The 18,484-nt window shown below is 25.4% G+C and overlaps 1 protein-coding gene and 1 non-coding gene across 2 annotated transcripts in view; one reads left to right on the forward strand and one right to left on the reverse strand.

The window, feature by feature from the left end:
- Window positions 1-10,072, forward strand: part of LOC123264832 (all trans-polyprenyl-diphosphate synthase PDSS1) — a 40,111-nt gene extending 30,039 nt beyond the window's left edge. Inside the window, exons 6-9 of the mRNA XM_044728346.1 lie at window positions 6,643-6,732; window positions 6,964-7,095; window positions 7,738-7,932; window positions 9,812-10,072. Of these exons, the coding sequence (XP_044584281.1) occupies window positions 6,643-6,732; window positions 6,964-7,095; window positions 7,738-7,932; window positions 9,812-10,033 (639 nt within the window). The 3' untranslated portion in view covers window positions 10,034-10,072. The remainder of the gene's footprint in view (window positions 1-6,642; window positions 6,733-6,963; window positions 7,096-7,737; window positions 7,933-9,811) is intronic.
- An 8,325-nt stretch (window positions 10,073-18,397) lies between these two features.
- On the reverse strand, window positions 18,398-18,469 carry Trnap-cgg. The gene has a single exon. It is a non-coding gene; the product is annotated as a tRNA-Pro (tRNA).
- Window positions 18,470-18,484: the final 15 nt, after the last annotated feature.

An 18,484-nucleotide genomic window follows, 5' to 3' on the forward strand; every position in this document is an offset into this window, starting at 1 on the left:
AATCCTTCGTTAAATATACATGCTGCAGTGAATGCAGCAATTTCTAACGTTTTTTGGCCTACAAAAATATGTTTTGGTGCAAAACTCCCAACACAATGCTTAAAAGCCTCGTTATTATTCTGTGTGTTTCTTCCTAAACATCTTTCCAAAAGATCATCTGATGACAGATCTTCGTAAATTGGTTCCAAAAGATTTGCAGTGTCTTTATCGAAAGCAGGTGGATGAACAAACGTATCTTCATGACCTTCAGATTTCAATTTTTGATACTTGCACCAGGAATCGGGACCCTTTGGGCAATAAGAATGCTGGGGCTCTTCATTAGTTGATATCAAATGATAATAAGTTGCCCATATAGCTTTTCTCATATTTTCAACAGAGTCTTCATTTCTCATAATAACTAAGCCATAATAAGTACTAAGTTTGATCATTAATTTATTAGTTAGTGTCAGACTTTTGGTAGCTTTGGTGCTCTCGGTATCAATGGTATCCTTCTTTGGTGTTCTTGTTTTTTTTTGTGTCGTCCCTTTCTTCACTGTAACTTCTTTTTCTTCTTTATAATTTTTCTTCGTTTTTTTAGATTTTTCTTCAGCAGCTTCTATTTTTTTTTTAGCTTTTTGGAGCTGCGTTAAAGTTTTTTTAGCTTCTTTGACTCGTCTGTACATACGCTTTTTCACATGTAAAACGCACTCATTTTTTTCAACTTTAGGATCATTATTGTAAATATTTGCTTCTAGTAAATTTTTATAAGTTTTGGAGTTTTATAAGTTTATATAAATATATATAATAGAATAACAGAGTCAACCCAGGTATAAAAAATGCGCTCAAACAATAGAAGGGTCCAAGCGGTTGCAGCTGCCGGTCGACCTTAAAGGTTGGACTCCGAGGCGCTCGAGGAAACTTGCTTGTCCAAGCAAGCTCGAGGAGTTATAACGAGGAAACTCGTTATAACTCCCGAAATATTTAGAATTTCTGTCTGAGATTTTCACAGTATATTCTCAAGATATTGTACTTTCAAATTAAGCAAAGAAAAAATTTTCGATTTTTTGAACCCAAGTTACCAAACTACTACCTTAAGCATAAATAAGAATGATAAAAGAAAACTTGTCAATTTACGAATAATGTTTGATAAAAAATAAACTATTACTTTCTATTTTATTATAAGTTTTATAATAAAATGGTATTTTCGCTGTTCGTCTGAAACTATCTAGTTCTGGTTGGCTCCAGACATTGAAACTAGCATTTTTAATGCAACTTATATGAAAAATATAATGTGTGACAAGACAATTACACTCTTCAAAATTATATTCTTGGTTCAAGAATTTTTCTCTTGACTCAAGTTAATTTTTTTTTCAGTGCAGTATATTCGCAATAGATTATATTTTAGAAATTTGAAAAAAAAAAATTGATTTTTAGAAATTTCTAAAGAAATATCTGCCTCCTTTGAAAGTAATAACTTTTCATAAAATACTTACATAAATTTATAACTACAGAAGTTTATTACTAAAATTGTAATAAAATTTTTCAATTATCATTCATAATAATAAAAAAAAAATTATTTATTTATTTATTTAAACATATATGTTTACTGAATAGACAACATTAGCGAACAAATTGCAGCGAGACTATATTTACGATCCATTGTAGGAATTATTTCTGTTCGTGAGCTGAGAAGTAAAGGCATTACTTAGTACGTAGACTTTTATCCGTACCAAGAGTTAATATAATACACGTATGAGAAAAGTTGAGAGTTGAGTTTGAGTAGAGATGAGTTTAAGATTCTAGTCACCGTTATTTACATAGTATAGCCTAAGAACTTTCAACAAAGACCGAGGATAGGATTGCTTATTTATTTATTTTATATATTAATAGCTTCGCTCATCATTTAAAATGCATTTCGCTGCATATTATGCCCGTCTGATGCTAAATACCTCAGTATTTTATTTTCTCTTCATTTGTTAATTTATTAAGTGACAATATTATAATTTATGTTTGCTTTGGCGAATATATTATCACTGTTAGTTATAATATAATCCCATTTTCTCAGATAATTCAATTAAGATTTAGAATAAATTGAATCAGATATTTTTTATAAACAAGTTTCACAATATTATTTTTTACCGATTGAAATATATAAACAAAAATTCCAAAGACGTCATAGAATTTATTCGTCACTTTCATTTGAATAAAAAAAAAATAAAAAATACACGTTAGTTTTTAAATTCCATTAGTAGAATTTACGAAATACTTATTACTAAATAAACCTCGTTACCTGTCTGACAGGTATTTAAATTAAATTAATACACGGAAAAAAGTAAACTGTAATATTCACTCGGATTCCAGTTAATTTTTATAGTTTCAAACAGTAAAGCGGACATCGGGATGGAAAAAATATAAATATTACAGAACTTAATGTAGAAAGTATAAAAGCCACAATTTATAATTTAATATCCAAAATAGATAGATAGATAAATAGATAGATATATTATTTATTTGACCATGAGATCGTAATCCCTTGTGGCCATACATAAGAGAAAATTACATTTTTTTACATTGGTTTAATACATAGTATTAATTTGTTGGCAATAGCCTAATCGGCTCGGTACCTGCATTTCGAAAGAGTGGGACCAGGGTTCGATTCCGGCGCGCACCAATATTTTTCAATGATTATAAACTAAGAATATGTGCGTTTCATTGCCAGCCTCTGTACCGGTCGGGTTTTCTGTGGTTTTCCCATATAGTTATGGAGGTAAAATGTCATTATAGAAGTACCTCCATACTATTTAAGACCGTAATGCAAATGCAGGTACTGATTATAACGCGTAAGTCGGCCACAGTCGCAGCACATGTGTGTCGGGCATGAAAAAATCCCGACATGCAGGGGGGTGGGGACGAAAAAGTGGTTGAGAGTTATAATGACGGGGTTGAGAGATTATATTGCGGAGAAAAAAGTGGAGAGACAATAATTCCCCACCCTCCCTTGTAAAACACTCTACAGTGATACAAGTAAAACCATCCTCAATTATAACCTCAATTACATAGTATTAATTTTAGTACAAATATAGAATATAAATTTAAGTTACATTAAATTAAATTAATTTTAATCCGTTCAGATCAGAAACAACTACATAGTATCTTAATTAATCGATTCTAGACTATGAAAATAGTTGAATGCAGCGCTACGAAATTCATTAAAAGTATCAAGATTTGTAAGATTTGCTGGTAATGTGTTCCAAACGCGTATTGCTGATACTATAAATGACTTATCATAAAAAGTGACTTATCAAAATAAGTGATTAGTAGCTGTCATTATAGTAAATAACGACTCTTTCATCTTAAAAAATTACAGTTTCAAACAGTAAAAATTGCCAATTCAATATATAGTCTATATTATGAGGAGAAGAGGAACTCAGATGAAAGAGAAGGGGGTCTCACGCTGGGAGAATTTAACATTTGAAACAGTGAAAATTATACTTTTAAAATATAAATTTTACCAGTCCAAGCAAGTCAATAATTACAGTTTGATTTTTAGCGTTTAAAATTTACCATTTTACTTTGTAAATATTGACGTTGCTTGTATTAGAAATTTACTAACTTTATTTTATACTTTTTACATATCATAAGATCATTTTTTAGGTACGACATGATAAATATCAAAGTCTGAATTCTTAATTATTATGCTTTAACATTTTAGACATTTACATAGCGAATATTACTGTTTAAAATAGTATTTTCTGCCATGTAAAAAGTAAATTGTAACGTTTAAATGGTAAATATTATAAAGTGAATAGTAAAATCACGATTTTACTGTTTGAAATGGTAATTTTTAGCAGTTGATCATTACTTATTATAAATCGACTGTTATTTATTACAGTTAACTTTTTTCCGTGTACTTTTATCGAGTTTATTACTTATTTTAATATAATATTTACCGTTTCTTTTCCCCAAATCAAAAGTTCCGTTCTCTGGTCTTTCATTTTACATTTATGTTTACATTCATTCACATTATATTACAATTCCAATTTCTCCAAAATTATTTATATTTATTATTTAACAGTTAATAGTTATTTTAACACCAATTTCTCTTAAAATTTGAATCTTATTGATAAATGGGGTAGTTACTCTATTTACTTTTTTATTTTTCAAGTCTATAAGCTAAATCCTTATCTGTATTTATTCAAGTAATACACGCTGTCGTTATTTAGCGGCTTCTTAATAATTAATGTTACACAATTTATTAGACATTTTTTTTTCATTATTTAGATACTTTATATACAGCCTTTTTTTTCTCATAAGTTCCAAAGCATTAAAATTAATTCAATTAGATTTTTAGAATAATAATTAACTATGGAAACTTTTTACTTAATATCATTACTAACAACCTTGCAGTCACTATGTGACTGCCGTGACTTGTGAACTATAAAAAATTAAAATCATCAGACTCGATAGAGTCTGGCGCCAAGTTCCGTTCTCAAGCCAGACTACCGAGTGTGTATATACCGTAAGCAGAACGGTTTTTTGAGGTTACAAATTTTTTTTCAAATTTATTTTGATTTTTTTTTTATATGATATTTTATAATAGTAGTTCATGCTTTTTATTACGCGTATTACTTGATTATTATCAATTATCTTTATAATTTCTATTTAAAATTATTAAAAATAATCAGCACAAACTATAGCGACCCAGATTTTTAGATTTTAACTTTTTTCTTATGTAAAAAGCGGACGGCCAGAGACTAAATAATATAAGGATGCATGCTAATCTTATAATAGATGGGAAACTACAGTGAAAAAAAGATATTTGACAGCTTGTAATTACACACGCCAGGCGGCGCAAGAATAACTTTTACATGAACTATAGCTTAAAGGGGATAGTTTGCCACCGGAAATGTATTAAATTAAAATTGTCAATTTTTATTATAATTACAAAAAATACTGAAATCCGAACAAAAACAGTTTCACTGTAAAAAAATCACGCCAAGTCCACGTTCATAAGACTATTAAGAAAAAAAAATTTTATTTCTTTACAAAAAGATATAAAATAAAAAATTAAAAAATCCAAGATACCGATATGGTTGTATATGATTTTCGGAAATTAAAAAAAATTTTGTTGTAAATTTAAAAATTAAAAGAAACAACTTTGGAACGTACTTGGTGTGCGTCATTGTGTACTTCAATTTTTTTTAAAAGTCCTAGTAGATAGATTTTAGGAATTTCATAAAAAGTGAAATTTTTCGTAACCACGCACACTAAATACGTTCCAAAATTGTTTCTTTTAATTTTTAAATTTACAACAAAATTTTTTTTAATTTCCGAAAATCATTTACAACCATATCGGTTACTTGGATTTTTTAATTTTTTATTTTATTTCTTTTTGTAAAGAAATAAAATTTTTTTTTCTTAATAGTCTTATGAACGTGGACTTGGCGTGATTTTTTTACAGTGAAACTGTTTTTGTTCGGATTTTACTTTATTAAATAATGATTTTTGTTAAATTGCACTGTACCTTCTTAAATATTGATTTTTTTAAAGATATAAGCTCATCCTGATATTACACTCATCAAGAGCTTTCATTCGAGTACCCACATGCATTTTGATATATTTGTCATATATACATATGTATAATATATAAAAATATATGAAAAATTGATGTGGGTACTCAAATGAAAGGTCTCGATGAGTGTAACATCAGGATGAGCTTATATCTTTAAAAATGTCAATAGTTGACAAAATAATAAAGTCAGTTCTTAATTATTGACATTTTTTAAGATATAAGCTCATCCCGATGTTACACTCATCAAGACCTTTCATTTGAGTACCCACATCATTTTTTCATATATTTATATATATTATATATATGTATATATGAAAAATATATCAAAATGCATGTGGGTACTCAAATGAATGCTCTTGATGAGTGTAACATCGAGATGAGCTTATATCTTTAAAAATGTTAACAGTTCACAAGATACGAGGTCATTTCTTAACTATTGACCTTTTTAAAAATATAAGCTCATCCCGATGTTACACTCATCAAGAGCTTTCATTTGAGTATCCACATGCATTTTTGATATATTTTTTATATATACATATATATAATATATATAAATATATGAAAAATTGATGTGGGTACTCAAATGAAAGATCTCGACGAGTATAATGTCGGGATAAGCTTATATCTTTAAAAATGTTAATAGTTCTCAAAATACAAGGTCATTTCTTAATCATTTATCTAGAGATAGAGCATTTTCGAATGCAGCCTAAATACTTATCATAATAAATTGACTATCGGTGAGAATGAAATGAAACCTTGAAAAGGGACAAATTCAAGTTAAGACCTTTTTAATGACACTAAATTTCACTAAGAAAACCGATTTTACCATATGACTATGCTGGAAACATAATTTTCTTTATTCTCTTAATAATAAAGATTATTATTTTTTTTTATTTTTATTGTTACTATTATTAAATTTTCAAAAATTCCTGATAATTATTTTAAGAAAATTTCATTCAATAAATTTATTCTTAAATTTAATTATAAGAATTCATTTAAAAATTAAAATAATAATAATATTTATTTATTGTTATTGTTAAAATTGACCTAATTTACTGACCTAGAACTTAATAATTATTATATTATTCCAGGTAACAATGGCAGGAGATTTTATTCTTGCAGTGGCCTCAATGATGATAGCCAGATTGAGGAACGATGATGTTACGCTTACTCTCAGTCAGGTATCTTAAAATCATTTTTTTTTTTTTAATTAATCAATTACACAACACATTAATTAATTGAATAAAATATATATATTTTCAATATATTATTAAATTTAAGATAAGATATTAATCTTACACCGAATCCTTGACTTGTTTCTTTTAATAACAATGAACATTGAGTCGCGAAATAATTGTTTTAGACAAACTAATTATAAATACTGATAATTAATGCTACTTTTCAATGTTCAGGTCGTCACGGACTTAGTACAAGGAGAATTTATGCAACTTGGATCTAAAGAAACAGAGAATGAACGATTCGCCCACTACCTCACCAAAACGTATAGGAAAACTGCGAGTTTAATCGCTAATTCTGCCAAAGCTGTAAGTTTTTATTTATTAAATAAATAAATTATCTTCCGATAATATCTGCTATTTATTTACTATGTTTTTAAGAGCAATTTTTAAAAATCAGTTCGATAAAAATACTTTTACGGGTCGCTCAAAATTTTTAAAAATTTATCAAATCGTCAAAAGTTGAACTTTCTTTTAACTTTCAATTTTTTTACTCATCTGTTTAATATTTTCTAAATTAAAAATTATGTATACTGAAAATTTAAAGTCAAAATTTTTATTTCTCAAGCTTAAAAATTTAAAAACTTTTTTCAAATTCTGGATAAATTTTTGTTAATTAAAATACAGTAGTAATAATTATTTAATTTGAATTTTATTAATATAAAAATGGTTTATTTTTATTTTTTAATGTATTAGCTTAATAGAAAAAAATTAAAAGTTGATATTAATATTCAAAAGTCGCTCAAAAGAATTTTAATTCTGCTTCAAAAATTTTTAAAATCTTAAGCAAGTCCTAAAAAATTTTTTATCAAGTTGTTTTTTTTTAGAGATCTCAAAATATAAAAAGCTAACATATTTTCATAGAAGACAAAAATAAATAATTAGTTTTTATGCACTACTTTAATATTTGTTGAGTTAATTAATAATTTTACTTCACTAAAAAAATTACAGGTGGCAATGTTGGGTGGTGCAGATGAAAAATTAGCAGATGTTGCCTTTCAATACGGAAGAAATATTGGTCTAGCTTTTCAATTGGTAGATGATTTGCTAGATTTTGTATCTTCAACAGCAACGATGGGAAAACCAACTGCGGCTGACTTGAAACTCGGTCTTGCTACTGCGCCAGTACTTTTTGCATGCGAAAGAGTAAGATTTCTTTAATGCACATTTTGAAAAAATTTTTTATCAAACTTTTATAATTAAAAAAAGCCAAAAATATGAAAGTTTAATCAATAGTTTTCGAAAAAAAAATCTTAACTTTTTCCCACAAATTTTTATTAAATTTTAAGCTTTAAAAGTGACAAAAAAAAATTATACTTAGAAATAAAACTGAAATTTTATAACAGAATACTTATTTTTTAAATTTTCTTGATTTAAAAATATTTTTTTACTTTAAATAAAATTTTAATTAACATTTTTTTTTTTTTTTTACTGGACTCTACTTGATAATAATAATTAATATCTTGATATATTTTAGTTTCTAGAATTAATGCACAGCTTAAAAAATTTTTTTTCAAAATTTTATAATTAAAAAAAGCCCAAAATATGAAAGTTTAATCAATAGTTTTAGAAAAAAAAATCTAAACTGTTTCCCAAAAATTTTTATTAAATTTTAAGCTTTAAGAGTGACAAAAAAAAATTATACTTTGCAATAAAACTGAAAATTTAACCAAATATTAATTTTTCTTAAATTTTCTTGATTTAAAAATATTTTTTAACTTTAAATAAAATTTTAATTAACACCTTTTTTTCTAGACTCTGCTTGATAATAATAATTAAAAAAAAATTTTAAATGTTTCCCAAAATTTTTTATTAAATTTTAAGCTTTAAGAGTGACAAAAAAAAATTATACTTTGCAATAAAACTGAAAATTTAACCAAATATTAATTATTCTTAAATTTTCTTGATTTAAAAAAATTTTTTTACTTTAAATAAAATTTTAGTTAACACCTTTTTAGTAGATTTTACAAAAATCTAACTATTGCAACCGTCCTCATGGCGCAACTTTTAAAAAATTTAGCCATTTTCTGACTTAGTTTGTCGAGCTGAGTCAGAAAATATATATAGTTCAAAAGTTTATATATCTATGTATTTATATATATATATATATATATATATATATATATATATATATATATATATATATATATATACATATATATATATATATATATATATATAACGCGGCTTGTCAGCACGATAGCGTTTTCAATTTATGACCGATTCTTCTCAAACTCAGCATGCTTTATCTATCGATCAAGACCATCGAAGATGAGCTTAATCGGGCGAGTAATTTGGAAATGACAGGATTTTGAAATTTTGAAAATCGTAAAAATTAATGTTTTTACTACTTCAACTTCGTATAATTACTGAACTAGACAAGATATTGAAATTCAGTAAAATGCATCGTAAAGCTCTTTTAATAAGCTTTAATTTTCACTACTCAGAAGTGGTAGTAACCTCAATATTACTTATTTTAGAGTTCGTTTAATGAAACAGTTTTACTGTTGCAGCCGTTTTAGAATTATTGTCTACATCATAGCTTAATCATGATGTAAATTCAATAATTACGATATTGATCAGTCTTTCGTGTAATGTTTTCGGGTAGGTTGTCAGTAAATATGTCACAAATTAGTTCTAACCATTGTTTTCTTCAACTAAAATTTTATCCGGTTGCAGAATTCTAATTAACTTGGAAACTGTTGTTCCTAAGCAGTTACTTAAAATTTGGACATTTATAATTCAAATCTTATAATCTGTGCAATTCTTTGGTAAATATTTGAGAAACTTTTTCTTCACAAGATAATTTTTTTTCCAAAATTTGTTCTAAATAGTTAAATTTATTATTGAATTTTGTTTTTAATTCATGAATTAAGTTATACATTATCAGTGTTATCATATTATTTTATTAAAAATCAATTTTTTTTATTTGAAAAATCTACTTCTATTTCGGCTGCCGAATGGCCTTTTTTTTTTATAAACTCTGTTTGATTATAATAATAATTAATATCTCGATATATTTTAGTTTCCAGAATTAAATCCGATGATCATGCGGCGCTTCCAAGAACCAGGGGACGTAGAAAAAGCCTTCGAATTAGTCCACAAGTCCCAAGGACTTGACCAAACAAGATTCTTAGCTAAAAAGCATTGCGAAGAAGCAAAAAGATTGGCGGAATCATTAGCTGAAAGCCCGTACCAAAATTGTTTGGTTCGGGTTGGAGAATTTGTAATTGATCGAATGAAATAGTAGCCGAATATTAAAATAATAATAAATAAAAATAAAAAAGAAAAAAATTAAATTTATAAATCGAAAAATAAATTTTTTATCAATAATCAAACGGGACATTGAAAAAAATATTTTTTTTAAGTATGAATGATTGCGCGTATCGAAATCGTAATTAACAAATTTAATTAATTAATTTGCTGGTTGAATGAGATGATTAAATATTAATGGTGAAAAATATATTTAAGAAATGATTAATATAATAAAACTGGTTCCTGTATAAATGATTAAAAACAAGTTTGAAATAAAGAGAGAAAGCGGATATTTCTTTTAAAAAGATTTATAATGTTGTTCGATAGATAATTATGCATTGAAAATAAATATTTAAATATATATGAAGATGAGAAGTTGACATAATATGTATAACATATAAAATAACTGGTTACTTTTGTCGTTTTAGACTCGAGACTAGACATTATAATAATAGTCGAAACGCAATTTGGCTAGACTAATATATCACCGCGATTAAAATTTTAAAGTATATCTTTTACATGTATATATTTATATTTTATACAAAGATGAATATTATAAAGCTGTTTTATTTTGAAATAACTTTAAATTTATAATTAATCAAAAAATTAAATACAATTACTTACAAAAAATATCATTTTTTTGATAAGGTAAAGTACCCAGTACTTGAACACTTCGGCTGCCCAATTTCAAAACACAGTAACTAACATTTAAAAATTTTTTTCAATTTTTCTTATTAAAAAAAAGTTTGCCCACCAAATTGATGAAAAATTTGATTTGTGAATAGAAAATACTTGAATATAAATATTTTTAAGAAAAAATACTTTAAATTGAGGTCTAAATGTTATAAAAAATGCAGCAATACTAGAAAAAATCAGGTATAAAAATTTTGCAGATACTGTGTTTTAAAATTGGGCAGCCGACTTATAAAAATGGGACCAGTACTTGAGCAGACTTTTCGAATTGTTATAATACAAAATTCGTAAATTTATTATAAGTAATATGCGAATATTATAATTATTAAATGATACAGTAATTGACTTCTATAAGTTTTTTCAATTATAAATCAAAACAATTATATTTTTATTAACTTAAAAGTTGACATGTCGAGAATCGCCGATAGATGCTATTTTTTTCATGAAAAAGGTACTAAATCGTAAACCGAACAATCAGTAAAAAAAAACGGTATATCATCATTTTAAGTAAAAAAAAATTGTACCATCTAATGAAATAGTCTTTTCTAAATAACATATATTTTTTGCAAAAACATAAACTAGAATTTTTATATTAAATTTTAACGTTCAACTATACCTCGAAATTTTAAAAGCGGTACCCAGAACCTGAACAGGCTGGGGCCGTACAATTTTAACAGCACTATAAACTCTAATAGGTTTATAGACTAGTGATCAGCATTGTCATTTGTATTAATTACTGCAATTTAAATAAGTTTTATGACTAAAAATTAGTGTAGTTAAAAATTATTGAACGTTTTGAATAGAGTTTTTTTGATTTATAATTGAAAATTTGCTTTGTCATTCATAAAAAATGTAATTAAAAAATTAAATAAAAATATTTCTCATTTTTAAATGAACATATTAAATATTCACAGTATTATTTTTAATATTATTCAATAATATATTATATTTCTTTTAATATTTCAATAAAACGTTGGAAATTTTCGGTGTGCCTATTGCCATATATTTTATTAGTTCAACTACTGCTCCTAGAGTGTTCAACTACTGCGGCTTGTCAGAATTGATTGTTCAACTACTACTCCTTTCATAGTCTATCTTAAAAACGTTGTCAAAATATAAATAATCAATTATCTTTGTTATTTTGCGCTTCAATCAATTCAAAATTGTTTATATTTTCATGAAAATCACTAATTTGAACTAATAATTACATCTTTATGCATTAAAAGTAGGGTCAGATAAGTTTTACTTTGAAATCTGTTCAAGTACTGGGTACTTTACCTTATAATTAAAATATTTTTCAGTTTAATAAAATTATTTTTAAGAAAAAATAATTTTTATTTAAGCGACATAGTAAATAGTAACTTATGTAAATAAATATATAATTTGGGTATGTTAATTATTTAATTAATTAATTATTGATTAAAAATAGTGTTCGAGTGTACAGAATGCCTGCCAAAGAAATTAAAAAAATAAAAACGGTTCAATCTTTATAGTTTTTATTTTTAAAATTAAAAAATGTAGGCACAGTATTCCTTATTATTATTATTTTTATTAATATTATTTAGGAGAATGTTTTTTTAAAAATAATATGCTCAAGTTTATTTATCGTAAACATATTAATTAATTAATTAATTAATAATGATGTTGAGGATGTATTAATGATATTTCATGACATTATGTATATAAATAAAAATAGCAAAATTTTTTTTCAATGTCCTGAGATTGTTAAAAACATTAATAAATAACAATATTTGTTACATTATGTAGATAAGTGTGTAAATTTGTTAAATGTTAATGCCACTGTTAATTTCCGAAATTAATATTTTTATTTCAACGTGTTCCTTTGGAGAGAATATATATGCATAGATATATAGTACTGTTAACTATGGAATAAGTTTAATAGATGATTGTAAAAAAGAGATTTGTAAATAATAATATTATTAATTGTTATTATTATTATTATCATTGTCAACTCAGAGTTTTACGCCTGATTGATTGAACATTTGGTGTGGGTCAATTAGGATTTATTATTCTTCTAAATCTCTGTCATCTAATCCTATTAACTTAATTATTGTATGAGTATTTTTTTAATATAAATAATTATTAAATCAACTAGTACTTATTATATATTTATCATTGTATTTTTTACACCTAAATCTCGATTCTCTCCTGTAGTGTTTAAAAAAAAATTATGAAAAATTTTTTGAAACATATTTTTTAAAATTGTAACTTACAAGAATTATTGTCTTAATTTAATAAATTTTGCAACTCAATTTAATAACTTTACCAGCTTCAATGTAAAAGTCTTAAAAATATAAGTATAATTCAAAAATTAAATAAATAAAAAATCATTCCAAAATTTTCTTTAAAGAAATTTCAATTTTCTATTCATTTTTTTTTTTTTTTTTTCACCAATTTAATATTTATTCAATTTTTGATTTTTTATTTAAAACATGTAATTTATTAGAAAAATAATTAAATTACTAAAAAAATAAATTAAAAATTTTTTTTAATAAAGATAGTTGACAATATTTTTATTATTCAATAGATAGATATTTAATTTGAAAATTTTTATATCAAAATTTTATATTTAAAAAAAATATCTGATAATTTTATAATAAATAAAAATATTAAAATCTTACAATTTACATTTTTCATGTTTTTACTTTAAAAAACAATTTTTTCATTAACTAATTTGAAAAATTGTTTATTAAACTTAAATTTATTTTGTTTATAATAATAAAACGAATTTTTTAAATTATTTATTTTAAATAAGGTAAAAGCCCCAATTATTGACGCTATAAGAGACAAAGTTATGATTTGATTTTTTTTAAGCAATCAAATATAAATATCGTTGAATTTTGTTTGTGGTAATGTCTTAAGTAATATTTTAACTAATCAATTTCTTTTTTTAAAATGATAATCAGTGATATTTACTAATTAATTTTAAATAATTAAATAGATAATCTGGATACACCAATTATTGACGGGTTAAAAAACTGATTGATCTAATTATTGACGCCCCTACTGCACATGCGTCGAATCATTTGGTTATATTGTTATTTATCAAAAACTTGATATAAAGTAATCCTAATATAAAATTTCCTAATATAAAATTGAGATGAAATGTATGTGGCATCAAACTATTCGTAACGTGATTGGTCGAATATATCATAAGCATGAAAATATATGCAAATGCTACAGTCAGGCGCGCGCTTGCGCGCGCAAATTCAAATTCTAGTCAATATTATTAAAGTTAATTAATAATAATTTCTATGAATGATTAATTATTATTAAAAATATAACAATTTATTCAAAAACTTATTTAACACCAAAACACGCCGAGTTATTTGACAGTTAAAAGCCTTGTATATAATCGCGTAACGTATTTTATACTTAAAATAAATAATAGTTTAAAAATCCTAATATAAAATTCCTAATATAAAATTGAGATGAAATGTATGTGGCATCAAACTATTCGTAACGTGATTGGTCGAATATATCATAAGCATGAAAATATATGCAAATGCTACAGTCAGGCGCGCGCTTGCGCGCGCAAATTCAAATTCTAGTCAATATTATTAAAGTTAATTAATAATAATTTCTATGAATGAATAATTATTATGAAAAATATAACAATTTATTTAAAAACTTATTTAACACCAAAACACGCCGAGTTATTTGACAGTTAAAAGCCTTGTATATAATCGCGTAACGTATTTTATACTTAAAATAAATAATAGTTTAAAAAAACTAAAAACACGCTTTTTATAGAAAACCAAACTAAAAAATAGAAAATAAATTTAAATTAAGAATAGTGTTAAAAATTTCAATAAATATAAATTAATAATAGTGTAAATAAAAAAAATGTATTTTATTTTAAAAAAAGCGTGAGGTGCAATAATACTGAAGTTAGCCGTCAGCTGTCAATTTAAAAAATTTTTATACCAAATCAATTACAATAAAAAAATGCTTCTAAAAATTTTCACTTGTAATTTTTACTAAGTTTCACATGTGAAATTTGTAAATTAAATTTTTTTTATAATAATTTAATTGTCATAAAATTCTAAGAATATTTTTTGTCTGTCAACTTCAGTGTCATGTGAGGTGCATGGTGTCAATAGTTATAAATATTTTATTGACAGATATGAGTAGAGTGATTATCATTTTGATAATATCTTAAAAAGCACCCCACGCTTTTTTTAAAATAAAATACATTTTTTTTATTTACACTATTATTAATTTATATTTATTGAAATTTTTAACACTATTCTTAATTTAAATTTATTTTCTATTTTTTAGTTTGGTTTTCTATAAAAAGCGTGTTTTTAGTTTTTAAACTATTATTTATTTTTACTTTTAGTTTGGTTTATTTATAAAAGCGTGATTTTTTAGTTTTTTTAAACTATTATTTGTTGATTATCAAAAATATTCAGGCGCGCAAATTACCCACGGAGAGTTACATACTGACATACTGACATACTGACATACAAGTGAAGCTAATAAAAAATAATTATTTATAAATATTATAAATACGGGGAATCAGAGTTGGATTTCGGAGAGCGAGCCTGAGAAACGGCTACCAGAACCAAGGAAGGCCGCAGGCGCGCAGATTACCCACGGAGAGTTACTGACATACTGACAAACTGACATACAAGTGAAGCTAATATAAAGCGTGTAAAAAAAGGCGTCATAGCGCTGTTGACTGGCTGTCAATATGGGATTCACCATAAAAATTATGAACTAGGTATTGACTCCCATTATTTAAATATTATAAAGCATACAATTAATTTCGATTATTCAATTTTATAAATATTTCATGTACTGTTAATTAAAAAAAAATAGGTCATATAATTACATGAAAAAATTAATTTAAACTCGGCAGTTAAAAAAAATGCTTTTCTAACCAAAGTTGTTAAGAAAATAGACGCTCGTAAGCTGATTTGATGAACTGGTGGTAACTTTATTTTTTTTTAATAATTAATATTTAATATTTATTTTATTTTTATTTTTATTTTATTTCAATAAACAAACCCAACAGCCTAGGCCATTAACAGGGTTAATAATACAATCGTTAGTACATAAGAAAAATAAATTTTTGATGTATAACAAGATGACTTATAGCTAGCATAGTGATTTCATTCATTTCCACTCATAAAAATTGCTGAGTAATTATTGCTTATTACTTATTAATTATTACCTATTAAAAATTACTTATTAACTATTAATTCATAATTGCACATCTTTAACGCCACTTAGTTGCTAGTTTGCCAAGTAACGCAGTTACATAGCCATTAGGACAATTCAACATATCAAGTGCAGGTTCCCATTGATAAAAGCGATTCACTGTATTAGAGATGCGATATATTGGCGCTGCCTGAGAAAAGTTAGATTTAGCAATAGGTATGTACATTGGAGTTTGATTTCTCATACCTAAGACTGGTATCTTAAATTTAAACAGTGATAGCAATTGAGGACAATCCACCAAGTTGTTAAATAATTTAGTTGCAAAGGAGAATTCCGCACAGATGCGTCTTTCATCGAGAGTAAGATATTCGCATTCTTTGCATAGCGTGAGATCTGCAATTCCCCGAGCCGGATAAAGTCCAGTTTTTTTCCAAATTAAAAATTTTAAAAACCTTCTTTGAACTCTTTCAATCTTAGTGGACTGTCCTGATTATATAACAATATTAATGATATTAATTGGTATTTATTGCCATAATTTATAGCTAAATTTGTCATTAAAGACAAATTTGGGAACTGGGGAAATAAAGGATAAAGGGGGGAGGAGGGACCTTTCTCAGTAGGAATTTTTCGGTAACCGAAAAAATAATTCAGACAGCCCAGACCGGGACTCGAACCCGGATCATTTGGTTACGCGCCAAAGGCTCTGCCAGTTAAGCTATCCGAGACATTGTCCGTAACTACCATTCCGTCACCTAATAATGATATTATATAACAATTTAATGGCATTAAGATTATTAAAGTTTTTTGAAACTCGAGTAATGAACCCTAGCGTTTTCCAGGCTTCAGACATAATATTATTAATGTGCGTTGCAAAAGTAAGTTTACTGTCAAATGTTACCCCAAGTATTTTGACTGTAGTACTCTTATCTAAAATTTTTCCAGATATGTTGTAGTCAAAGTTGATAATATTTTTCCTCCGAGTGAGTGTTTAGAACTGAAAGTGATTTTTTTTCAATTTTTTAATTAATTAGAATTTAATAAAAATTTATTCGATCGTTATTCTTATTACAGATAATTTAATATATTTAAAGATAATTTAGGGTGTCAATATTTAGACCCCCGTCAATAATTGGGGCTTTTACCTTACATTCAATTTTTTAATTTAAAAACTTCACAAGATAATTTAAAATTTTCCCGCCAGAAAGTTTAGAGGTCGCTTCTCTCCAGTCAAACAATCTAAACAATCCGCGGTTTATGTTTTGTAATGTTGGTACTACTTTAAACGTGATGCGTTTTTGTTTTTGTTTATGAGGTTAAAGTAGGCTACCAAAGGTAGTTTTATTTCCTTTATTTACATGTGGATTATAAGCACAAGCACTTTTATCTTCGCACATGCATGTTAAACAGATTGTTGAGATTAATTAATTAATAATAAAGTGACAAGTGTAATTGTAGGTGTCAACAAGTAGTTCATATCATTATTATCTTTCTTTTTAATAATATAAGAATATCTTGCAATGGAAATATTTATTAATTTCTTTCCTGGTTAGTTTTATTTTTTTTTTTTTTTTTCGGTTATTGTGACTTGATACAATCACAAATAATGAAAGGATTAACGCTAGCAATAAGAAAATTAGATCAGCCATATAATACATAAATATAAAATAAAATATACAAGATTTATTTAATTAAATAATACTAAAGTTAACTGACAACTGTTAATTATTCAAGTTATTACTTATAACAAATAAATTACAATAATAAAAATGCTTTTAAAAATTTTCACTAATAATTTTTTTTTTTAATTTTCACAAGTGGAATTTTTTTATTGTTTTTTTTTTTTAAATAATTCCATTGTAATAAAATTCTAAAAAAAATTTTACAACACTAAAGTTAGCTGACGTTTTTAATTTTTTAATTATTAAATTAGAAATAAAAAATATTTTTTAAAAATTACACTTACAGTTTTTCAAGTTTTTTACAAATGAAATTTTTTTTTATTTTGCAATAATTTTTTTAATACAAAAAAAAATTCTAAAAATTCTTAGATGTCGGCTAAATTAATTTTCATAAAATTTTTTGTCTGTCAACTTCAGTATCATTTAACTAATAAAATGTAAGATGATAGTTGATTTTATTGCAACTATGTATGGTGTTCTGTATTTAATGCTCAAGTGAACTTCGCATTGTGTGTTTTGACAGTTTTTGGTTAAATTCATCACAGTGCAATTTAAAAGGACTAATGTGTTAATTAGTTTATGATTTATTAATTGTGTGTCATTAGTGAGAAGTTTATTAAATTTATAATTATGATAATTTATAATAATAAATTATTTTTAATGAAGTTATTGTGATGATTGTTATGACAGTGTTTTTTTTACTCCAAAATTTTTTTTGTAAAATTTTCAAAAAATTCAATTGTTTTATAAATTTTATTACTTTTTTTTGTGAAAATTTTCAAAAAAATAAAGATTCCGGGCTCGTCCGGGATTTGAACCCGGGACCTCTCGCACCCGAAGCGAGAATCATACCCCTAGACCAACGAGCCGAGTTTGCAGGGAAA

This window comes from Cotesia glomerata, linkage group LG5 (genome assembly GCF_020080835.1).
Source record: "Cotesia glomerata isolate CgM1 linkage group LG5, MPM_Cglom_v2.3, whole genome shotgun sequence".
Taxonomy (NCBI): domain Eukaryota; kingdom Metazoa; phylum Arthropoda; class Insecta; order Hymenoptera; family Braconidae; genus Cotesia; species Cotesia glomerata.